Raw genomic sequence first — 19,789 nt, forward strand, 5'->3', positions numbered from 1 at the left:
CCTGGTTATGAATCATTACTATGATGCATTCACTTTTATATTTATATATATATATATATTATAAAGTATCTTGAACTGCATAGAACTAAGCAACAATGGTTGAAGGGTTAATTCCTGGTTACAACCATGTTTTTGCCTACTCACATGGTCTCTGGTTTGATGTCAGTGACACTGAACACCATTGGTTCACATATTACTAAAAGTGACATTCCATATTTAAATACAGGCGCCTGCGAACCAGACTTGAGAAGAGACCTTTATAGATTGTTGTACAAAGAGTGCCTATACTTTTGGAAAACAGACTAGCAGACTAACTAGCTTGGTTTGGTTCACCACAATCTGCACATTTTCAGTCTCCTCCACTTTTTCAGCTGATTTTTAGCTTATAAGACATTGACGTAAAATGGTGCCTTTCGTCTTCTTCCACAAGGAGCATAAGTTAATATAGTACATTCTCAATCCCACTGTATGTATGGAAGTCTTTCTCTCCGCTCTGCTTTATTCATGTCTTTTAGAGAACAGAGGAACCCTGTGGATTTTGCCGAGGTAGGAGTGGAGGGTGTGGCCAAACACCACTCTCCTCATTGGTATAATTACCCCCCCACCCCTTGGATTTTACACAAACACAGTGCTTCTCAACCATTTTGATTCAAAGGCTCCTTTGTCCAAGAAAATATTCAAAACCCTCCTGTCTAAGGAGACATGTACCTCTGGTACTTTTTTGTTGTTGTTGCCGTTTTTAAAGATTGTTAAAATAATAATGGAAGTAATTTGATATAACTTAATGAGGTCCCCTAGTGGGCCCTGACTTGTCTAGAAACAAACTCTCAACACACTTTCAGTATGGTGTTCCATTCACAAACTTTGGCAAGTGCTCGTTTATTTACATCCTCACTATGCTACACATGTAAGTCTGTAGTTTTGATCTCTCTAGCTGAACAGTGGACAAGATGAGAAAGCAAACATATACAGACTGTGTAAGAGAGAAAAAATACACAGACTAGTTCAGATGTCTGCTGCTGGCAGTACTTCTATGAACAAACAAAGGAAAAAGACAGACACTATGACCAAAACCTGGTTATAATGAAGATCTGAGAGCCCAGGAGAACTCTAGTACTGAATACTTCAATACTTGTGTGGCATTTAATCAAAGCGATACCAATAAGCGTGATTTTTAGCACCCAAATGGTTGGATATTTTCCTTTACAGAAGCACTGGAGGGCAGCACGATCCACACTACGACTGCAAGCAACAGAGATGGTAACACTGAACCCTTTACCACATGATGGTCAGGTAAAGCACAGTTGGCGGCTTTTTAATGAATTAGAGAAGAGCTTACTTTACACATAAGAACAGAAAACCTTGTTCAGTTACTAATGCAGCAACACAGGTAGATGTTATACTTCCAAGTTTATAATGTTCAAAATGGCTGACTATACATGTAGTACCCACAAGAATCGATGGGAGGTGCTGTGGTTGCCCAGCAGGCTCTGTAAAAAATCATTGGTGTGCTTCTCTTATTCATATTAAATTGCAAAGTCTTTTTGAAAGACAAAACAAAAAAATAATATATGACCTAAAATGCTTTACATGTTGGTACTGTATGTAGAGGCTGTGACCCAGACACACAGAGGGTCACTAACTAAAGAAACTCGGTGCTCTTCTGATCAAGTCCCAAGCAGTCAGGAGGTTTCTCATGTCTTTGTATGAAAGTATAAAAATTTGTCCATGCAGCATGCATAGGTCTGAAAAAATACTCTTGAGTGACAACAGGAAGGTCACTGGAACTTCTTTTTTCCTCACGAGAAGATGCGTGAGGATCACAGGCAAACTGCAGGAACACAATAATTGACCAGGACAAACCGTCCTTCAGCCGACAGCAAAGAAGCAGCAGAGGGTTCTCCATCAAAACCCCAAGCCAATGAGAAGTCATCTGACATTTATTCCCGAGTTCATATTTCATTTATCTACTTTTTTGTTTAGGTGACATATAATTAGCATGGAAACCGTTCGGAGCGCTCCATTATGATCCATGATTTAGTGCAAAGACTCTGAGTCAAAGTAATTTTTAAAAGCATTGTTTTCACAGCTATGGACAAATGGGAAATTAAAATGTGTATTCTCTAAAAATGCATCCTTCATCTTTTAAAAAGTCCTTCATCTAGTCAAAGTCTTTTAAGTGTAAATTACACCTTTGGTAAAACATCGAACAACACTAATGCTATAAAAATCCCTGGACATTAGTGAAAAAACACAAATGCCCACAGTATGTTATTTTACACAAAACTATTGAAATGGATAAAAATAAATGCAGGATTCTAAGGAACTTCTCCAACAAGATGGTAATGCCAGGTGCACAAAAAAGGTTTTGGTAAAGCATAAAGAAATGTCTGTGAAAAGACATTTTACAGAATATTCACTTTTATCTAGCTGACTGATGATCTTTCTAGTCTGACATTTCTCAGATCCAAAAAACAAACAACAAATGGTGCTAATATACACTTAGGGTGTGCTATAGTACTACTAAAAAAATCATGATCCTAACCTTTAAGTTCATACTGAAATCTCAGTTGGCTAGATAGTGATTCATCTTTTCTGATTGTTAAAATGTTGGTGACTGGGACACTGAGCCCAGATTGTAGTGTACACTGGAAGCTTATCTTAAAGGTGTACCATTAACGTACAGTGCTCATAAACGGCAGCTGAGATTGTACTCTTATTTAAAATGGAAGCTTGGACCCAGACACAGTATTTGATACGTCAAATATGTCACTGTATGACATAACAAGTGGATTATACTTCTGAATAACTTGTGTCAGCATGCTAATATGGCCCTTTTTTTGTATATGTGAAAACTTCTCAAAAAAAAGTGAACTAATGACTATAGGTACTGTCCTACAAAGGCAAAATGCTTTACACAGAATTCAATCCAAAAAAAAAAAAGGACCTTGAGTGTGGGTGTAGTTACTGTTTCGTCTTTACATCTCAGAATAGCTTGTAAATACTTGATTAAAACAACCTTCTTCAATCTTTAATCAATGTTTATGTACATTATTTACTTAAAAAACCCAGCTAAATGTGACATAAGTGACATAACCCTGTAAGTTAATACTGAATGATTCTCCCTTTAAAGCTGCCTCCCTCAAAGTACTTCATAAATACACTTCTGAATAAAAGTGTTAATAATGGAGATCCACTAAATCCAAACACTGACAGACGTAACAAAATGACCTTTTTGAACAACACCCAAGAACAAAATTGGCATAAGTGTGGACTAAATTAGAGACATCATCAATACTGGAGTCCAAACACACATTAACCACAAGGAAAATGTGTGTGAATGCCAGGGATTGATGAATGACAGGAAGAAAGGCTGAATCACAACTGAATCAACGTTGGATCCACAGTCTAGGAGACTGAGCTGGCTCTGAAGTCATCAAGTTCAAAATGCTGGTGGATGTGATTGGTATTAAAAACCAGAAATCCAAATAGAGCATTGTGAGATGATTTCATCCAGGAATGGAAGACACAGCACTGTGATTGGCTGAAATGCACATAACTATACAATGGGGCTGATTGAGTAACAGGATGTGATTGGTCCAGTATGGTGGATTGTGGGTCACAGTAACAACAATCATGACTGGACACGCACACAAACCCTAGACAATGCGGAAAATAATGCAGGGACCTCCATGAGGAGGCTGCGTTGTCACAAATGAGCCATGTTTCCTGAATGTGGTCGGTGTGAGTACTAGGTGTTCCTCAAGGCCAAGGCCTGCTCCAGCTCCTGCCTCCTCTGCTGAATCTTTCGAAAGTGGAAAGACAAAGAGCCGGTCAGTTTTTGTCCAGTGCAGTGAGGACATTGAGGAGGTTCACACTAGTCATCGTATATTTTGATGTTCTTACCTTGCAGTAGAAGTAACGGCTAACAGCCTCCTGAGACCAAGGCTGATGATAAAACTCTGCTCTCCTCTCTTCCTCTGGGTTCCCAACAACATCTGTCATCAGCTACAAACAATCAAATGTGTTAACAGTTAGGACAAACATGATGCAGGACCTTTAATATCTGCAGAGAAAGAAATCACATCGATTAAGGTTTTATGGGAAGTCTCTTATCCTCTTTATCAAAAACAAAGTAAAATACAGAGTAGTAATATTATTACAATATACAATTAAAATAACTATTTTAGTTGTTTTCTATTTTATTACATTTTAAAATGCTATTTATTCCCGTGATGCAAAGCTGAATTTTCAGTCTCTTATGCTCACCCAGCCATCTATTTGATAAAAAATAAAAACCTAGTAACTTAGTAAAACATATCCTTACCATTTAAATACATTTTTATTCATAAATGAATAATTTTATTCATTCATTTTAATTTTATTCCTGTGACAGCAAAGCTGAAGTCCTTCAGAAATCATGGTACTCAAGAAATATCTCTTATTATTATCAATGTTGAAAACAGTTGTGCTGCCTAATACTTTTGTGAAAAAAATAGTGTTTTCAGGATTCTGTAATGTTGAAATTGTTAAAAATGTTTTGTAATATGTAACAGTCAATTTCTTTCGATAAATAAAATCTTGAGCCCATAATTAATGACCTTTACTCATGATTCTGAATGGCAGTGTATGAGAGCGGTTGAAGTTTCAGATTTTACCAGTGGAAACCACTGAACATGAAGCAAATACCTTGTTGAAGCTTCTATAAATTTGATTCAAAGTGTGTAATAACTGTAACATTAACTGCAGCAACAGAACAGAAAAGCAAACTTCATTTCCAAACAGGTTTACCAAACAATTCTACTGCCCCTTCTGACCTGTTCCAAACAGGTAGTCCCGCCCTAAACTCACGCCATTGGTTGAGCCAGAAGTTGACATATCGGACCACTCAAACAATCCGAGCAATGTTTTGAAACCGAGCAATGTTGTGTTTACACTTTTTGGGACTTCAGCCTACAGCTGGCTTGTGTATATATATATATATATATATATATATATATATCTGTCTCAGCACATTAAACTGAAATATGAGAAAGTACTGTAACAGAAAACACACTTCATTTTCAAAAATATACATTCTATAAATGTCAAGAGTCATGTGTAGAAGAATGAAAGTAGTTGCAGACCTTCAGATCTCTGCTCTGGGATTTGAGCCAGTCCTGGATGTAGCCTTTGGGATCTCTGGAGAAGCTGAGCATGAAATCTCTCTGGATCTTCAGCTGATTGATGGACTCAATAGTCTCATGGATCTACAAGCATTTAGAACCAAACTGAAAAATCACGGGTATATTCACAGACATGATGGCACTGCAGAAGTTGTTCAATCCTGATTATTATCCTGCTGTCAGCTTCACTGTAATAACATGATATAACACCTATAATTGAGAACAAAGTGTGTAGAAGTTCAATCATCTGCTCCGCTGTGCCCACACTGATGTGGGAGACGTGCTCTAACCTTGTTGTCCAGAGAGGCAATCTCTTGCTGATTGGCTGTGGAGAGCAAGAAGCTGCTCATTTGTGCTTTAAGGGGATCCTCCACCTCTACATCAATGTCATAGCACGCCGTCTTTTTCTGATCATTAGCATCGACGCTGTACAAAAATAACCTCAATGAGAATTCATATTATATAGAGAAGTCAAAGCACAAGGCACAATCAACTACTAAACCACAATACTCCTGTTTTGAATTCTATACGTATCGACACAGAGATGCGATGAGGTTGAATTCAAATAATAGAAAAAATACTGTTCAAGAGTTTGAGGTCTTGTGCTCTCAAAGGCTGAATTGATTTGATCCAAAATATAGTAAGAGAAAATATATTGTGAAATATTATTCCTATTTATAATTAAATATGATTTTTTTTCTATATATATATATATATATATATATATATATATATATATATAGTTTCATTTAATCATGTTATGATAAAGCTGAATTTTCAGCAGCCATTACTAAGTGCTCATTTTCTCAGGATTCTTTGATGAGTAGAATATTTAAAACAATTGTTTTAGAAATAGATTTGTAATAGAAATATTTTGGAAGATGTGTCCTTATGTGTCCATGCTGAATAAAAATTACATTTGAGCAGAAGTGTATAAGATGAAGAACACTACGGTATCTGCAATAAATATGACACATTTGAGCACACGATCAGACATCCAAACCTAATGATGTGATTGATGACAATAGGGTCGGGGGGAAGTAAAAGGTTGGTGAGGCGCTGGGGAATTTCAGAGAACTTCAGACGTGGACAGTCGAAGATCTGTGAGAGGAGAAACACAAAAATACAGTAAACTGGCTTAAGATAATAATTCGGCCATGTGTTTCTATGAACTATGAGCAGAAGTGTTATTTTAAATATCAAATACATTCGAGGGGTTGCTGATTCATTCATTAATTACAGATTGTGATGAATGGTAATCAGTGTTTTTAATCAAGTGTACCTGTTGGAAGTACTTGTCACAGTTGATGTACTCCTTGTCATGCGAGTCCTGCATCTTGTTGGTTTTGACATACTGCCAGAGGGCCTGGATGATACTCGAGCGAGTCTGTGTGTGTATTCCCAGCAGACGAGCCAGACGCGGATCCAGTTTAAACTGAGGCGGCTGCACACAGAACACAGAGCTCTCAGAGAAACAATGCGTTTGAGTCACATTTCAGTGTACTCCATCTTCATTCAGAGTACTGACACATGCCTACATTTAATTAACATTAATACGTTTCATTGACTTCTGATCTAACAAAGTAGGCACAGCAGAAGAATATTTATGCAGACCTGAGTTCAGTTCTAATATACAGATATATGTGATAGTCACCCATTACTTCAATGAAACTCAAGGTCTGACAGAAATGAATAATCGAAAAGAACATCACACAAGACCAAGAAAAAATGCTTTAAAATTTGACAAGATGAAATAATACGATCACATTTTGCACCATGTTGTAGTTCTTCAGTTAACATACAAGTAAACATCACTGGATGCATTTTGTTGTCTTTACCTGGTAATCCAGCATTAACAGCAGGGTGCAGCGCACGTTCACATCTCCAGGCCTCTTCACCTGGAAACCGTCCGTCTCCTGAGTGGTTGGGGTACGATGCCACTGCAGGCAAAAAAAAGTAAAGAAATCAGCATGCTTGCACACACTTAAAAAGAAAAAAAGAAAAGAAACAGTTACTGTCGTAATGGAATAGAAAAATGACAACATCACTACACATCTGTACTAGACAAAATGCTAATTAGCAGAAAATACAGTGTCTGCAGGATATAAATGCAGTTAAAATATAAGATATTTATTGTGGTTCTGGTTCTTGGTTTTAAGAATTTCTGGTATTAAAAAAGTAGTTTCACTTTTATTAAGAGTGAAAAGCAGGAAATCAAACACCAACCTCAACCAAATGGTTGTCAGGGCCATAAAGGTCTTTGTCAAGCTCAATCACCAGACTCTTGAAGAATGAGGAGAACTTCCTCTTCATCTTTCCCGGCTGTGCAAGAAAGCATGAATACTGTTTTCAGAGTGTGCCACTGAGCAAACTATCCAGTTTCAAGGATGAACACATTGCTGGAAAACAAGAACTTTACACCACATCATAAACTTTCCTGGTAGACTTTCCATGGAAGAGAACAGGCGGAATGTTCATTTCAAATGTGGCACACTGGTGGATGATTTGCTGAGCAGGACAACATTCCATTCAGCCCAGAGACGGCATGAGCCCTTCAAGCTATCATCAATAAGTACTAGTTTCATTTCTTTGGGCATGGAAAAGCATGCCTCAAGTGTATTAGCTAAACGGGTCTTGGTTAGAGACTGACCCAAGAGGCTGGATTTATGCTGGACTGCGTAAACTCTTAAGAATTTCGTCCCCATGATGCTTCAGCTGCAATCACATGAATCAAACCAGTACAGAAGAAGGTATTCCAGATCACAAACTCAAAAAACAAAGAAAAAAAAACTCGTTTGCAAGTTTAGCCATGCTCCAGTGCCTTTGTGGCTCGAGATGAAGGGAACATGCTTGAGCAAACATGCAATGAGCCTCAGCTTTATCATATTGATGCAAACCACTAAACAGATTTAAGATCGATGTCAAATAAAAAAAAGTATACGATACCGAATTACAGATAGCAGGCAAGTAAACTTAACCTTCATTTTAAAGGGGAAACATTTTATGGTAACTTCTGGTTATCCGTTACTAATGTAATTCCTGTAGGTGGAGTCTGCTGCATATAAACAGCACTTCATGAATAGTTATGTCACGTCCCTTCCTGGTATATCATGCAAAAGGAACAGGGTGGGAAGGTAAATGATTCTTTCAAAATGGGAAGGTTTGAATGATTCTTTCGACTGAGAAAGTAAATGATTCTTTCAAACAAGTGTAACATGTATAATATTCATGTCTTATGCTTATGCACTTCAGGAGTGTGATCGCTGCCTATTTTGAACATTTATTCACTTGCCTGCTAGACTGCCATTAGGTGCATTCTTTTTAGGCTGAATTTTCCTTTTGAAAATAAAAGCATGCCACAAAGGCATTCGACAGAGTTACAAATGTAATTAAGCGAGAATATTCCTTTAAGATACGCATTGCTGGTTAAAAGTGTGCATGGCATACAACTATCAAAAGAGTAGAGTAAGGAAAAACAGTCCAAGTCAATGGACCCACAGAACTTTCTGGAGGCTGGGAAGTGATCTCACTGGTAAGTGAGACACATGTCTGTGGTCAAGACGTGGAGCCTGGGAGAGTAAATTTAACCTCACTAATTCAAAATGCACATAGCTGCCATTCACGAGGTATGATGTCAGAAACAAAAGCACATGATCAAACACTGCAGACAGTTATTTGTGATACAAAAGTCATACTTTCTTTTTCCCAATAAAAAGACGCACCAGCACATCTGGGTTTCAAAGTAAAGGAATTAAAATATCTGTGTTGTACAATTATTGACTTAGGTACAACTGACTCACATCCTCCAGCAGTTTGCCCTCCACACGCAGCTCCCAGGATGCAATGCTTCCTTCAGAGTCCTCTGCATCAGGCTTGGCAGGGTTAAACGTGTTGGAGATGTAGAGACGCAGTTTTCGCTTTTGCTTCAAATAGAAAAAAATTAGTTATTCTGAATATTTCTCTTTAAATCAATCCTTAAGATGATATTAGTCCTGGATGCTCACAAAAACACAGAGGCATTATGTTGGAAAAAATGCTTTTAAGCAGTTAAGTGGTAAAATATGAGAAGCTAAACACTCAGAATAATGGCACCAGCCTCATTTTATGCTCAAGTAGTTTGATGTCTTATCCTGTTGATTTATGCAAGCAAATGGTCCAATGTGAGATGACTAGACTGCAGGTGAAAATGCTTGTTCCAAGGTTCTTTATGCCTGCTTGAAATTGTCTGAGATATTAAAGGGTTAGTTCACCCAAAAATCAAAATTATGTCATTAATGGCTCACCCTCATGTCATTCCAAACCTGTGAGACCTCCATTTATCTTCGGAACACAGTTTAAGATATTTTAGATTTAGTCCGAGAGCTCTCAGTCCCTCCATTGAAGCTGTGTGTACGGTATACTGTCCATGTCCAGAAAGGTAAGAAAAACATAATCAAAGTAATCAATGGGACATCAGAGGGTCAGTTAGAATATTTTTTGGTTCAAAAAGATACGGTTACATCGAATGATTTGTTCTCGAACCGGATATCGCAAACTGCTTTGTTTTGAACTCTCTCACAACAGACATGGAAGAGAAGACAATGATTAATAAAGTCGTAGTTTTTGTTATTTTTGGACCAAAATGTATTTTCGATGCTTCAAAAAATTCTAACTGACCCTCTGATGTCACATGGACTACTTTGATGATGTTTTTATTACCTTTCTGTTCATGGACAGTATACCGTACACACAGCTTCAATGGAGGGACTGAGAGCTCTCGGACTAAATCTAAAATATCTTAAACTGTGTTCCGAAGATAAATGGAGTTCTTACGAGTTTGGAACGTCATGAGGGTGAGTTATTAATGACATAATTTAGATTTTTGGGTGAACTATCCCTTTAACAAGAGCACAAGTGCAAATGCATGTTTACTTTTAAAATTGGTTTAATAAAACAGTCTGTTCAGGAAAATTAAATTTAAAAGAATATATGGATTATGAGGATGAGAAATACCTTCATGGGTCTCTTAAGTGCCTCTTGGATGTCCACCCGTTTGCGCATTATGGTCTGGTCTAATTTGCGTTCGAATGCCAACAGATCCATATACGCCTGTGACTCCGGAACCAGCTCACGAATCTGAAGAAGGAATTTTGCAGATGGGAGCACTGGTAAGGAAATCCAAACTATCCTAGTTATTTCCCTTGTTCTGTGTACGATAGTCTGAGTGTTTCGTCAATGACTAATGTGTCTGGCGTCTCCACTGGAGTTGTATCTATCTAAGGCCTGATAACACACACATAATGCTGCTTATCTTATCTAACACAACCAACTCATAGTGACACAGTGACTATAAAAATAAAAAAAACTACTAACAGAACCATTCATAGAAAATGTTTAAACCCTATTAAATTATACAAAAATGTATTGACACCATCAGCTATCACCATTTTAGATTATATATTGGAATATTTCAAAAATATAATACACAATTGTAAGCTGATATTAACTAGAACAGATATTATGTAGAAAAAATCTAGATACTTTACAATATACAATATATTTAAAAAAATGACCTGCTGTCAGTGCAGACTGTATCTGCATTGACTGGTTGAGGTGACAATTACTTTTGGGCAAAAACCCTCCAAAACATTTCTGTCTACCGTATCGCTTGCTTGGTAGAGGATTGCACCCCTCTAAAAGGCCGAAATAGAGAACAGACGCACACACCCGTGCATCTTCATCCGTGCACATTTTGCACACACAAAAAGCCCAGCTATACCAATGAAAGCAATGAAAAGGCTCAGATCTCTTACTCACCCTTTGTGGAAGGATCTTATCAGCCATCTTCCTCCTCTTGGCACTGCAGAAAGAGGGAGAAAGGGGAAATGGAGAAATGGAAAAAACCAAGATGTTACTATGGAGACTGACAGTGGAGCACTCGGGACATCTGCTAAAATTCTGGGGCTGGTCCAGGATGCGGGAAAGACGGTGTGGGAGTGTGTGTGCGCGCACGCGACGCCAGCCCAGATGGTGCTGGCAACCATTGGCACAGAGCATGGTACTGGAATCAACTAGAATCATTACTGCTCAAACTTCACAAGTTGAAGCTTGGAAAGCAGCAGAGATTCATAGGACCTGCTCATGATGTGCAGACAGGTGTGTCAGTATGGCAATGTATATCTGTGCTCATTATGAATGCTCTTCTATTTATCTGAGCACAGCACATAACATTGGTTTGGTGTTCTTTTCCTAGTGCTTTTTTTTTTTTTACCCGTTTCACATAGGATATGCACAAAACTGCTAGTCGAGGGAGCTGCATGTGGCATTACTTGTAAAAGCAAATAATCATTGGTGCTATAAACTAGACTGAAAAGAATGCTGGACATTTGTTTGGCATGTTTTCATACACCCCTTATAGAAAAGAGATTTGTACACTCAAAAGCAAGATCCATACAGGTGACCATGACCAAAACAAACACTGTGAGAAGATCAGAAAAACAATGACCATATACTACTTGTGTTATTCCACAATGAACATCTGGGTAGAGCTGGTTAGTTTATGTGTGGTCTCAAGTCAGTATTCGTCTTAAAACAATATAATAAAGAAATCAAATAAAAAATATCTGCACACTTTACCAGCTTAATATATTTATGCAACCAACTAAAATGCACAAATCAGTCAGACTGACTTATTAATACATGTTAATTATTTGTGAAAACACTGAAGTGTCAAACAAGCTCTCACTTACTGCCATCATGCCATGCAACAGGACATGCAAGCGCATCCATGCTAAACCCAGGAAAATATTAATAAAGTCACTTAAGCCTTAATATATTAACATAATTATAATACCTTTGATTTTATAATGTCTTTGACTCAAATGTCATGACTAACATCAGCTGATCTGTAACTTCATAAATAAAATCATTGCTCTATAAAGGAATAATCTTTGTTAATAACTATCAAACATCAATCAGAGGTGAAGGGGGAAATCCTTATTAGGGATATGTCTTTGGAGGCAAGATGTGCCAGGGTAAAGGGGTCAAGGCTTGAGGCAAGGGTGTGAGTCCATCATGCAGCAGAATAAACTCCTACTTTGATCCGAGTGTGGGATCTGATTGAGCCTCTCTCGTGTCCATCGGTCTCCCTGGCATCTCATTTGGTCCCGGGAATCCAACAGGCTTCCTGATGGCATTCGAAGGGTCCTTCATTAGAGGGTACTGAGTGTGTGTGTATGTGTTGCAAGAGCACGTGTTGTATGCAAGTTAAGAATTGTTGAAAATATGTTGGGGACACATTACAAAAAGCTGAATACACAAAACAGACAACATGGGAGTTGTACAAGAAACAGCAGAAGCAGAGGGAAAAGGATCTGATATGCCATCTGGGGTTATTACACACACACACAACCAGTGCATTGATTAGTCTGATGTGAGACAGGAGGGGTCTAGACATTGCAAGATAATGTTACACTAATGTGTCAGACAAGGTCGACGGACAAAATGAGCAAGTATGTGAATCAATGAAGCTGATTCAGAGAGGATACAACAGAGAGAAAGAGATCCAGAAAAAATATACAACATCTCTTAGTGCGTGGCCCCTTTATGTCACAACAGCACAGTCAGATGATTGGCCGGCACACTGAAGACTCCACAGATCAGATTAACTGCTACTAAACAACAGCTACTGCACAAGCTGAGACACACGTCACAGAGAGTGACCCCAATTAAAACATTTGGGAATTTTCAGAGATTTACAAGAGAGGAACTTGGGTCATATCGGATCAAAACCATAAAAAAACAGCCAACAAATGGCACCAGGAACAAACAATGCAAATTGAATAAGAAGAAATAAACATCTTAAGAAGAAGGATGCAAAAAAAGTGATGTAAATAACTCGATGCCCTAAACATATTAAAGTAGCAAGTAATTCGTTTTTCTTCACACTAAAAGTGAACCTGCTCTGTGACATGATACAATCACAGACAAACCAAAAGATATGTTGATGTCTAATGTACATCTACATTATGTGGTGCAGAACTGTGTACCAATAAGAGTTCACTGTGGGCGGGGCTGCCCAGCACTCCACCATTAAAATCTGCAAGGTAAATCATGACAGTTGGGAATAAATACTGTTTCCGGTTTGTAGCCTCTACTCCATTTTAAGGCTAGAATTTATGAGCACTATTCATTAATAGCACACCTTTAAACTAAGCTTTTAAAAACTTAAAATTAATTATTGTCTGGTTAATGAGATTTCAGTATGGAGACAAAGGTTAGGGTCATGATTTTTCAGTAGTACTTCAGCACAGAGTAGGTGTATATTAGCAATGTTTGTTTTGGGATCTGAAGGAGCATTTAGACCCAGAAACTGTGTTTTTGCTTTCCATTAAGATGCATGCAATCAAATCTTATGTCAAACAGGATCAGGTCATTCTGTTGAAACAGTTCTTGTCAGAGAAAGAACCACATGTTCCCAGCCAGCCATTAAAGCAACATATTCATCAATCAAATCTCATTCAGCTCTGACTGTAGTGAACACTTCAGTTCCAGTGCTTCTTTATTATAGATTATAGAAAGCAGTGTTCGGTGTAACTAAGTAATTGGTTACTATACTTTAAATACTTTTCCCTTGAAAAAGTAAAGTAAGGGATTACTCTTATTTTTTTCTGTCATTTGATTACAGTTCCTTTTATGTAATTGAACTTAATAATGTGTATAGTCTGTAGAACTCTTTTACACACAATACAAAACAATAGTGGATTTAACATCAAAAACAAAAAAATAAAGCTTTTTATGTACCCTCCTCACTTTGAAAACTTAATAGGTTATTAGTTATTTAATATAGTTAATAAGAATGTTGGTAATAATTTAGTGTCGCTATTAACTTATTAGGATGAATATTACTGGCATATTGGCTGATTATTACTACTTAAATAGAACATATTAATGTCTTATTCTGCAAGACCTTATTCTAAATCCTTAATCCTACCCAATTCTTTAACTTAACAACTACTTTACTAAGTATTAATAAGCAGTAATTAGGAGTATATTGAGGCAAAAGTCATAGTTAATTAGTTAATAGTGAGTATTGGACCCTAATCTAAAGTGTGACCAGAATAATTTATAGTTATCTTTTATTTATTTGAAATAATTAAAAGAACCATAAGTGTATATCCTTGTGTCATTAAAGGGGTCATATGATGCGATTTCAATTTTTATTTTCTCTTTGGAGTGTTACAAGCTCTTGGTGCATAAAGAAGATCTGTAAAGTTGCAAAGACTAAAGTCTCAAATCCAAAGAGATATTTGTCTACAAAGTTAAGAGTCAACCACACCCTCCTACAACAGCTCATTCTAAAACGCCCCCACATCTCTACGTCACGATGTGGGAAGATTTGCATAACACCGTCCAAATGTTCACACAAAGAAAGAAGGCGTTACTGTGATTCTCGCTGTTGCTGTTGCCGCCATGTTGTGGAGTGAGTTTTGAGCAGTGTAGAGTAGAGCTTGTTGTTTGTCTTTTCTCCGATCATAAATTCAGACATGGTTTTATGTTTACACAGCGCAATGCAACGCAACTCGTAAAAAGACAGTGCAAGTCAGCAGCACAAATCCTTGAATGAATGTTCAGAAGTGAGGTAAACTTCAACAGATTTCCTCTGCTCAGGGAGTATGGAGCAATGAACACTGTGTAGGGACCATGTCAATGGGAACACAGTTCATACATGGAGCTCTCTTCTAACGAGCTGATTAACTGAATCAGGTGTGTTAACAAAGAGAGACGTGCAAAATATGCAGAGCTGGGGGGCGCGAGGACTGGAATTGAGAACCGCTGGTATTGTCATCATAATCCATAATTATGTCCCCACTAGATGCAACAAATCGCTCATTTAAAATGGGTTTTAATGTTTTTGACTCTGCGCTCCGGGACATACAGCATCACAGTATGTTAAGGGGCGTAACATTTCCGTCAAACGCTTGAGGTATTCGGCCAATCACAATGCACTGGATAGCTGGCCAATCAGAGCCCACCTCGCTTTTCAGACCAATGAGCTTTGTAAAAATCAACGCCTTTCAGAAAGGCAGGGCATAGAGGAGAAACAATACATTATGTGGAAAAATAATGTGTTTTCTAAACTTAAACTGCATAAACACATTACATTACACCAAATACACAAAATGTTCTTTTTAGCAACATCATATGACCCCTTTAACTTGTCGAGGTTCAATTCATTCATACAATTTTTAGTAGTAGCTTATAAGTGGTGATCAGTTTATGTGCAAATGACAGGAATTTGAGATTGATATAGGATTTAGAAAGTAATTAGTAATAAGCAGTTAAATACTTTTTGGAGGGACTAATTTGTTCAATAATCTAATTACATTGTTGAAGATGTAATTAGTAACTAGAAACTAGAAATTAATTACTTTTTTAGAGTAACTTACCCGACACTGATAGAAATACAGTAAACATGTCCTCTGCAGCCCCCAGTGGTTCATACAAGAGTGGTGTCTAGTATGAAAGAGCTTTTTTCCATGCTATCCTTGACCCAGGTTAATGGAGTAGTTTACTATACATTTTTATCACTCTTTGTGACTTACTTTCTTCTATGGAACATCAAAAGACAATATTCTGAGAAATGCCTCTGTTTTTTTGTCCATACAGTGAAAATCAATGGTCATCAAAACTGTTTGGTTACCAACAGCCTTCAAAATATCTTCTTTTGTGTTCCACAGAAGAAAATCAGTCATACAGTTCTGGAACAACATTAGTAAATGTCATTTATTACATTTTCTCTATACATTTTTTATGTGGGCTCCTTATCATTAGTATGTGTCACTCTATACTCACTTCCTGTTTCGATTCTGTACGGCCTGCTGCTGTTGAATCTGCTGCTGTGAAGCAGCGGGCCGTTTACGACTGGCTTCCATGGCCTGATTGGTGAGTCCGGGCCGGACAGCGGGGCTTCCTCCATATGGTGGTCCTGGAGGCCCCATTGGGGCCCCCTGATGAGGCATTCGTGCTCCTGATGGCATACCGGGCCGCTGAAAAAAGATGATAACAAGATGGACATAAGAAACTGACCTGGAGAACATTTACATGATTAATATGTACTCTGAAACAAGAGATTACAGATATACAGTGAATCTGTATAATTATGCTTTTTAATAGTTTTAATAGTTTAATAGTTATAAATAGTTTACTTCCAAATAATTTTAAATAGAAATAAAAACATTTGAAAGAATCTGTGCACATTTGTGTTTAGGTTAAGGTGAAGATGTAAATATCTGCCACTGTTAGACCTACAGTAACTTACTAGAACAGCAGCAGCTGTTGCTTTCCTTAGGAGCAGCAGCAACTGCACACACAACTCAAGAGCAATCTATTCAACACTTGTGACACCACACACAAAAGGTCACACATACAACAGTTCAGGACAGTGAACAAATGACTCTGAAAGAGAAAACTCAAGCCACACTCATGGACATAAATTTCCTGAGAACAGATGGTGAGGGTTTAACTGTGTTTGATACAAACTAACTCCATGCTATTTAACTTTTAGATGCAATTTAATTGCCTTAGGTTGCTACTCTCATGACATCAGAATAAGCAATTGTTTTAAAAAGTAACATTAAAACAACTTGATTTTTATTGAAATTAGAGGAACTGTTTACTATTGAATTGAAGAGGTCAATATATAATGCAGACAAATTACAATTTTTTTGTTGTTGTTGTCAATATGTTGGTAGAGTAACAGAATTTAACATCAAGTACAGAGATACACCACATATTAAAGAGATACCAAAGATGTAGCTGCTTTGAAACATGACATGAACATGACAAGAAAACACTTCTCTCCAGAAAATACTTATTTTCTTGGCTACTAATACAACTGGGAAGACATCAAATAATGGTTATTATTACGGGGCAAAAATCAGGGGAGCTATTATTACTGATATTTTTTTTCTTGGTATTAAAGTCGCAGCCTAAGCTATCTGCTGAAGTAATTGATAATATATTATGGTGACATAATATAGCCTCCAATATATAGCTGCCAGGACAAGACAAATGAAGATGTTATTGAGAATGACAGACCTGATGGGTGCACAGGGAGTGAAGGAGTGAGACAATACAACTGATTGATGAATGATTAAAAAAACAAAAGCAGAGGGTTAGGATCATGGTGCTGCCAGTGAAACTGGACATGCAAATTTGAGAGCATGTCAAAGGTATGGCTTGTAGTGAAAGAGACAAAAATAGACAAATGTACTGCAAGAAGTGTAAACTCCACATCTTTTCTAAAGTCATAATGAGAGGACAATAAGTTCAATGAGAATAACTGAAGTGATATCAAACAACAAGACATGTTGAGGGAACATATGAAAGAGAAAAGTCAGAGAGATCTACAGTCGTGGCCAAAAGTTTTGACAATTACATAAATATTGGAAATTGGAAAAGTTGCTGCTTAAGTTTTTATAATAGCAATTTGCATATACTCCAGAATGTTATGAAGAGTGATCAGATGAATTGCATAGTCCTTCTTTGCCATGAAAATTAACTTAATCCCAAAAAAACCTTTCCACTGCATTTCATTGCTGTCATTAAAGGACCTGCTGAGATCATTTCAGTAATCGTCTTGTTAACTCAGGTGAGAATGTTGACGAGCACAAGGCTGGAGATCATTATGTCAGGCTGATTGGGTTAGAATAGCAGACTTGACATGTTAAAAGGAGGGTGATGCTTGAAATCATTGTTCTTCCATTGTTAACCATGGTGACCTGCAAAGAAACGCGTGCAGTCATCATTGCGTTGCATAAAAATGGCTTCACAGGCAAGGATATAGTGGCTACTAAGACTGCACCTAAATCAACAATTTATAGGATCATCAAGAACTTCAAGGAAAGAGGTTCAATTCTTGTAAAGAAGGCTTCAGGGTGTCCAAGAAAGTCCAGCAAGCGCCAGGATCGTCTCCTAAAGAGGATTCAGCTGCGGGATCGGAGTGCCACCAGTGCAGAGCTTGCTCAGTAATGGCAGCAGGCAGGTGTGAGCGCATCTGCACGCACAGTGAGGCCAAGACTTTTGGAAGATGGCCTGGTGTCAAGAAGGGCAGCAAAGAAGCCACTTCTCTCCAAAAAAAACATCAGGGACAGATTGATCTTCTGCAGAAAGTATAGTGAATGGACTGCTGAGGACTGGGGCAAAGTCATATTCTCTGATGAAGCCCCTTTCCGATTGTTTGGGGCATCTGGAAAAAGGCTTGTCCGGAGAAGAAAAGGTGAGCGCTACCATCAGTCCTGTGTCATGCCAACAGTAAAGCATCCTGACACCATTCATGTGTGGAGTTGCTTCACATCCAAAGGAGTGGGCTCACTCACAATTCTGCCCAAAAACACAGCCATGAATAAAGAATGGTACCAAAACACCCTCCAACAGCAACTTCTTCCAACAATCCAACAACAGTTTGGTGAAGAACAATGCATTTTCCAGCACGATGGAGCACCGTGCCATAAGGCAAAAGTGATAACTAAGTGACTCGGGGACCAGAATGTTGAAATTTTGGGTCCATGGCCTGGAAACTCCCCAGATCTTAATCCCATTGAGAACTTGTGGTCAATCCTCAAGAGGTGGGTGGACAAACAAAAACCCACTAATTCTGACAAACTCCAAGAAGTGATTATGAAAGAATGGGTTGCTATCAGTCAGGATTTGGTCCAGAAGTTGATTGAGAGCATGCCCAGTCGAATTGCAGAGGTCCTGAAAAAGAAGGGCCAACACTGCAAATACTGACTCTTTGCATAAATGTCATGTAATTGTCGATAAAAGCCTTTGAAATGTATGAAGTGCTTGTAATTATATTTCAGTACATCACAGAAACAACTGAAACAAAGATCTAAAAGCAGTTTAGCAGCAAACGTTTTGAAAACTAATATTTATGTAATTCTCAAAACTTTTGGCCACCACTGTATAGTGACAAACTGTACGTGAGAACGCAGGACAGAACTGGATCAAATCAGGTGTAAAAATGCACTGAAGCATGACCGGAATCATAGCCTTATTCCATGCATTACGACTTCATTTCTCATTTAAAACAGTTCTGGACCTGTTTTCAGTTGCACCTCTGCAAGAGATGTGTCTTCAGTGTATATGTGAAAATGCTTATGAATCATTCATACCACAATAATCAAATCAAATTCACTGACATTAATTATAATCATCAAAAGGGGGTTGTTCTCTTTTCAGTTGACTGTGAGAAACATTTTCTTCAAATTCGGATTCATAGTCTTAAAAGTAAAATTTTTACCAATCATAAACCGAATTTACTGAAAATCCCAAATATGTTTATGAATATCTCCAGTTATTCTGTAAAGCTTGTCTGGGGATGGAGCTTAGAGAATGGTTATTACACCAGCATAACTGTATATGCCTAAAAGATTGTTTCTTAGTTCTGGCACACAACAAAATAACACATTTCTCCAGTCCATTGTGCTACTTTTTCTATGTAACTGTGCACTAGACAGATGTGTTTTTTTAGTTGCACTCAAGACTTTTGTGGCATCTCTCACATGACACAGCTTTCTAAAAAAATGCGTTCAACTTTTAAAAAACACGTCTTGAGACTCCACTGACCACATCTTGTGTTT

The 19,789-nt window shown here is 37.8% G+C and overlaps 1 protein-coding gene across 3 annotated transcripts in view; it reads right to left on the reverse strand.

Annotated features, from left to right (window-relative positions):
- Positions 1-842: 842 nt before the first annotated feature.
- smarcd3b (SWI/SNF related, matrix associated, actin dependent regulator of chromatin, subfamily d, member 3b) overlaps positions 843-19,789 on the reverse strand; it is a 39,101-nt gene continuing 20,154 nt past the window's right edge. For 2 of the 3 annotated variants that reach the window (XM_059533765.1, XM_059533756.1), the window contains exons 2-14: positions 15,999-16,192; positions 10,962-11,004; positions 10,158-10,280; positions 8,966-9,088; positions 7,392-7,487; positions 7,004-7,105; positions 6,448-6,609; positions 6,169-6,266; positions 5,456-5,591; positions 5,127-5,249; positions 3,907-4,008; positions 2,920-3,805; positions 843-2,874 (exon numbers count right to left, since the gene is read on the reverse strand). In XM_059533765.1, coding sequence (XP_059389748.1) covers positions 3,752-3,805; positions 3,907-4,008; positions 5,127-5,249; positions 5,456-5,591; positions 6,169-6,266; positions 6,448-6,609; positions 7,004-7,105; positions 7,392-7,487; positions 8,966-9,088; positions 10,158-10,280; positions 10,962-11,004; positions 15,999-16,192 — 1,356 coding nt within the window. In that variant the 3' untranslated portion in view covers positions 843-2,874; positions 2,920-3,751. Of the gene's footprint in view, positions 2,875-2,919; positions 3,806-3,906; positions 4,009-5,126; positions 5,250-5,455; positions 5,592-6,168; positions 6,267-6,447; positions 6,610-7,003; positions 7,106-7,391; positions 7,488-8,965; positions 9,089-10,157; positions 10,281-10,961; positions 11,005-12,240; positions 12,331-15,998; positions 16,193-19,789 lie in introns of all 3 variants that reach the window. The other variant, XM_059533772.1, reaches the window with a different exon arrangement.

Source organism: Carassius carassius, chromosome 3, assembly GCF_963082965.1.
Source record: "Carassius carassius chromosome 3, fCarCar2.1, whole genome shotgun sequence".
NCBI lineage: Eukaryota > Metazoa > Chordata > Actinopteri > Cypriniformes > Cyprinidae > Carassius > Carassius carassius.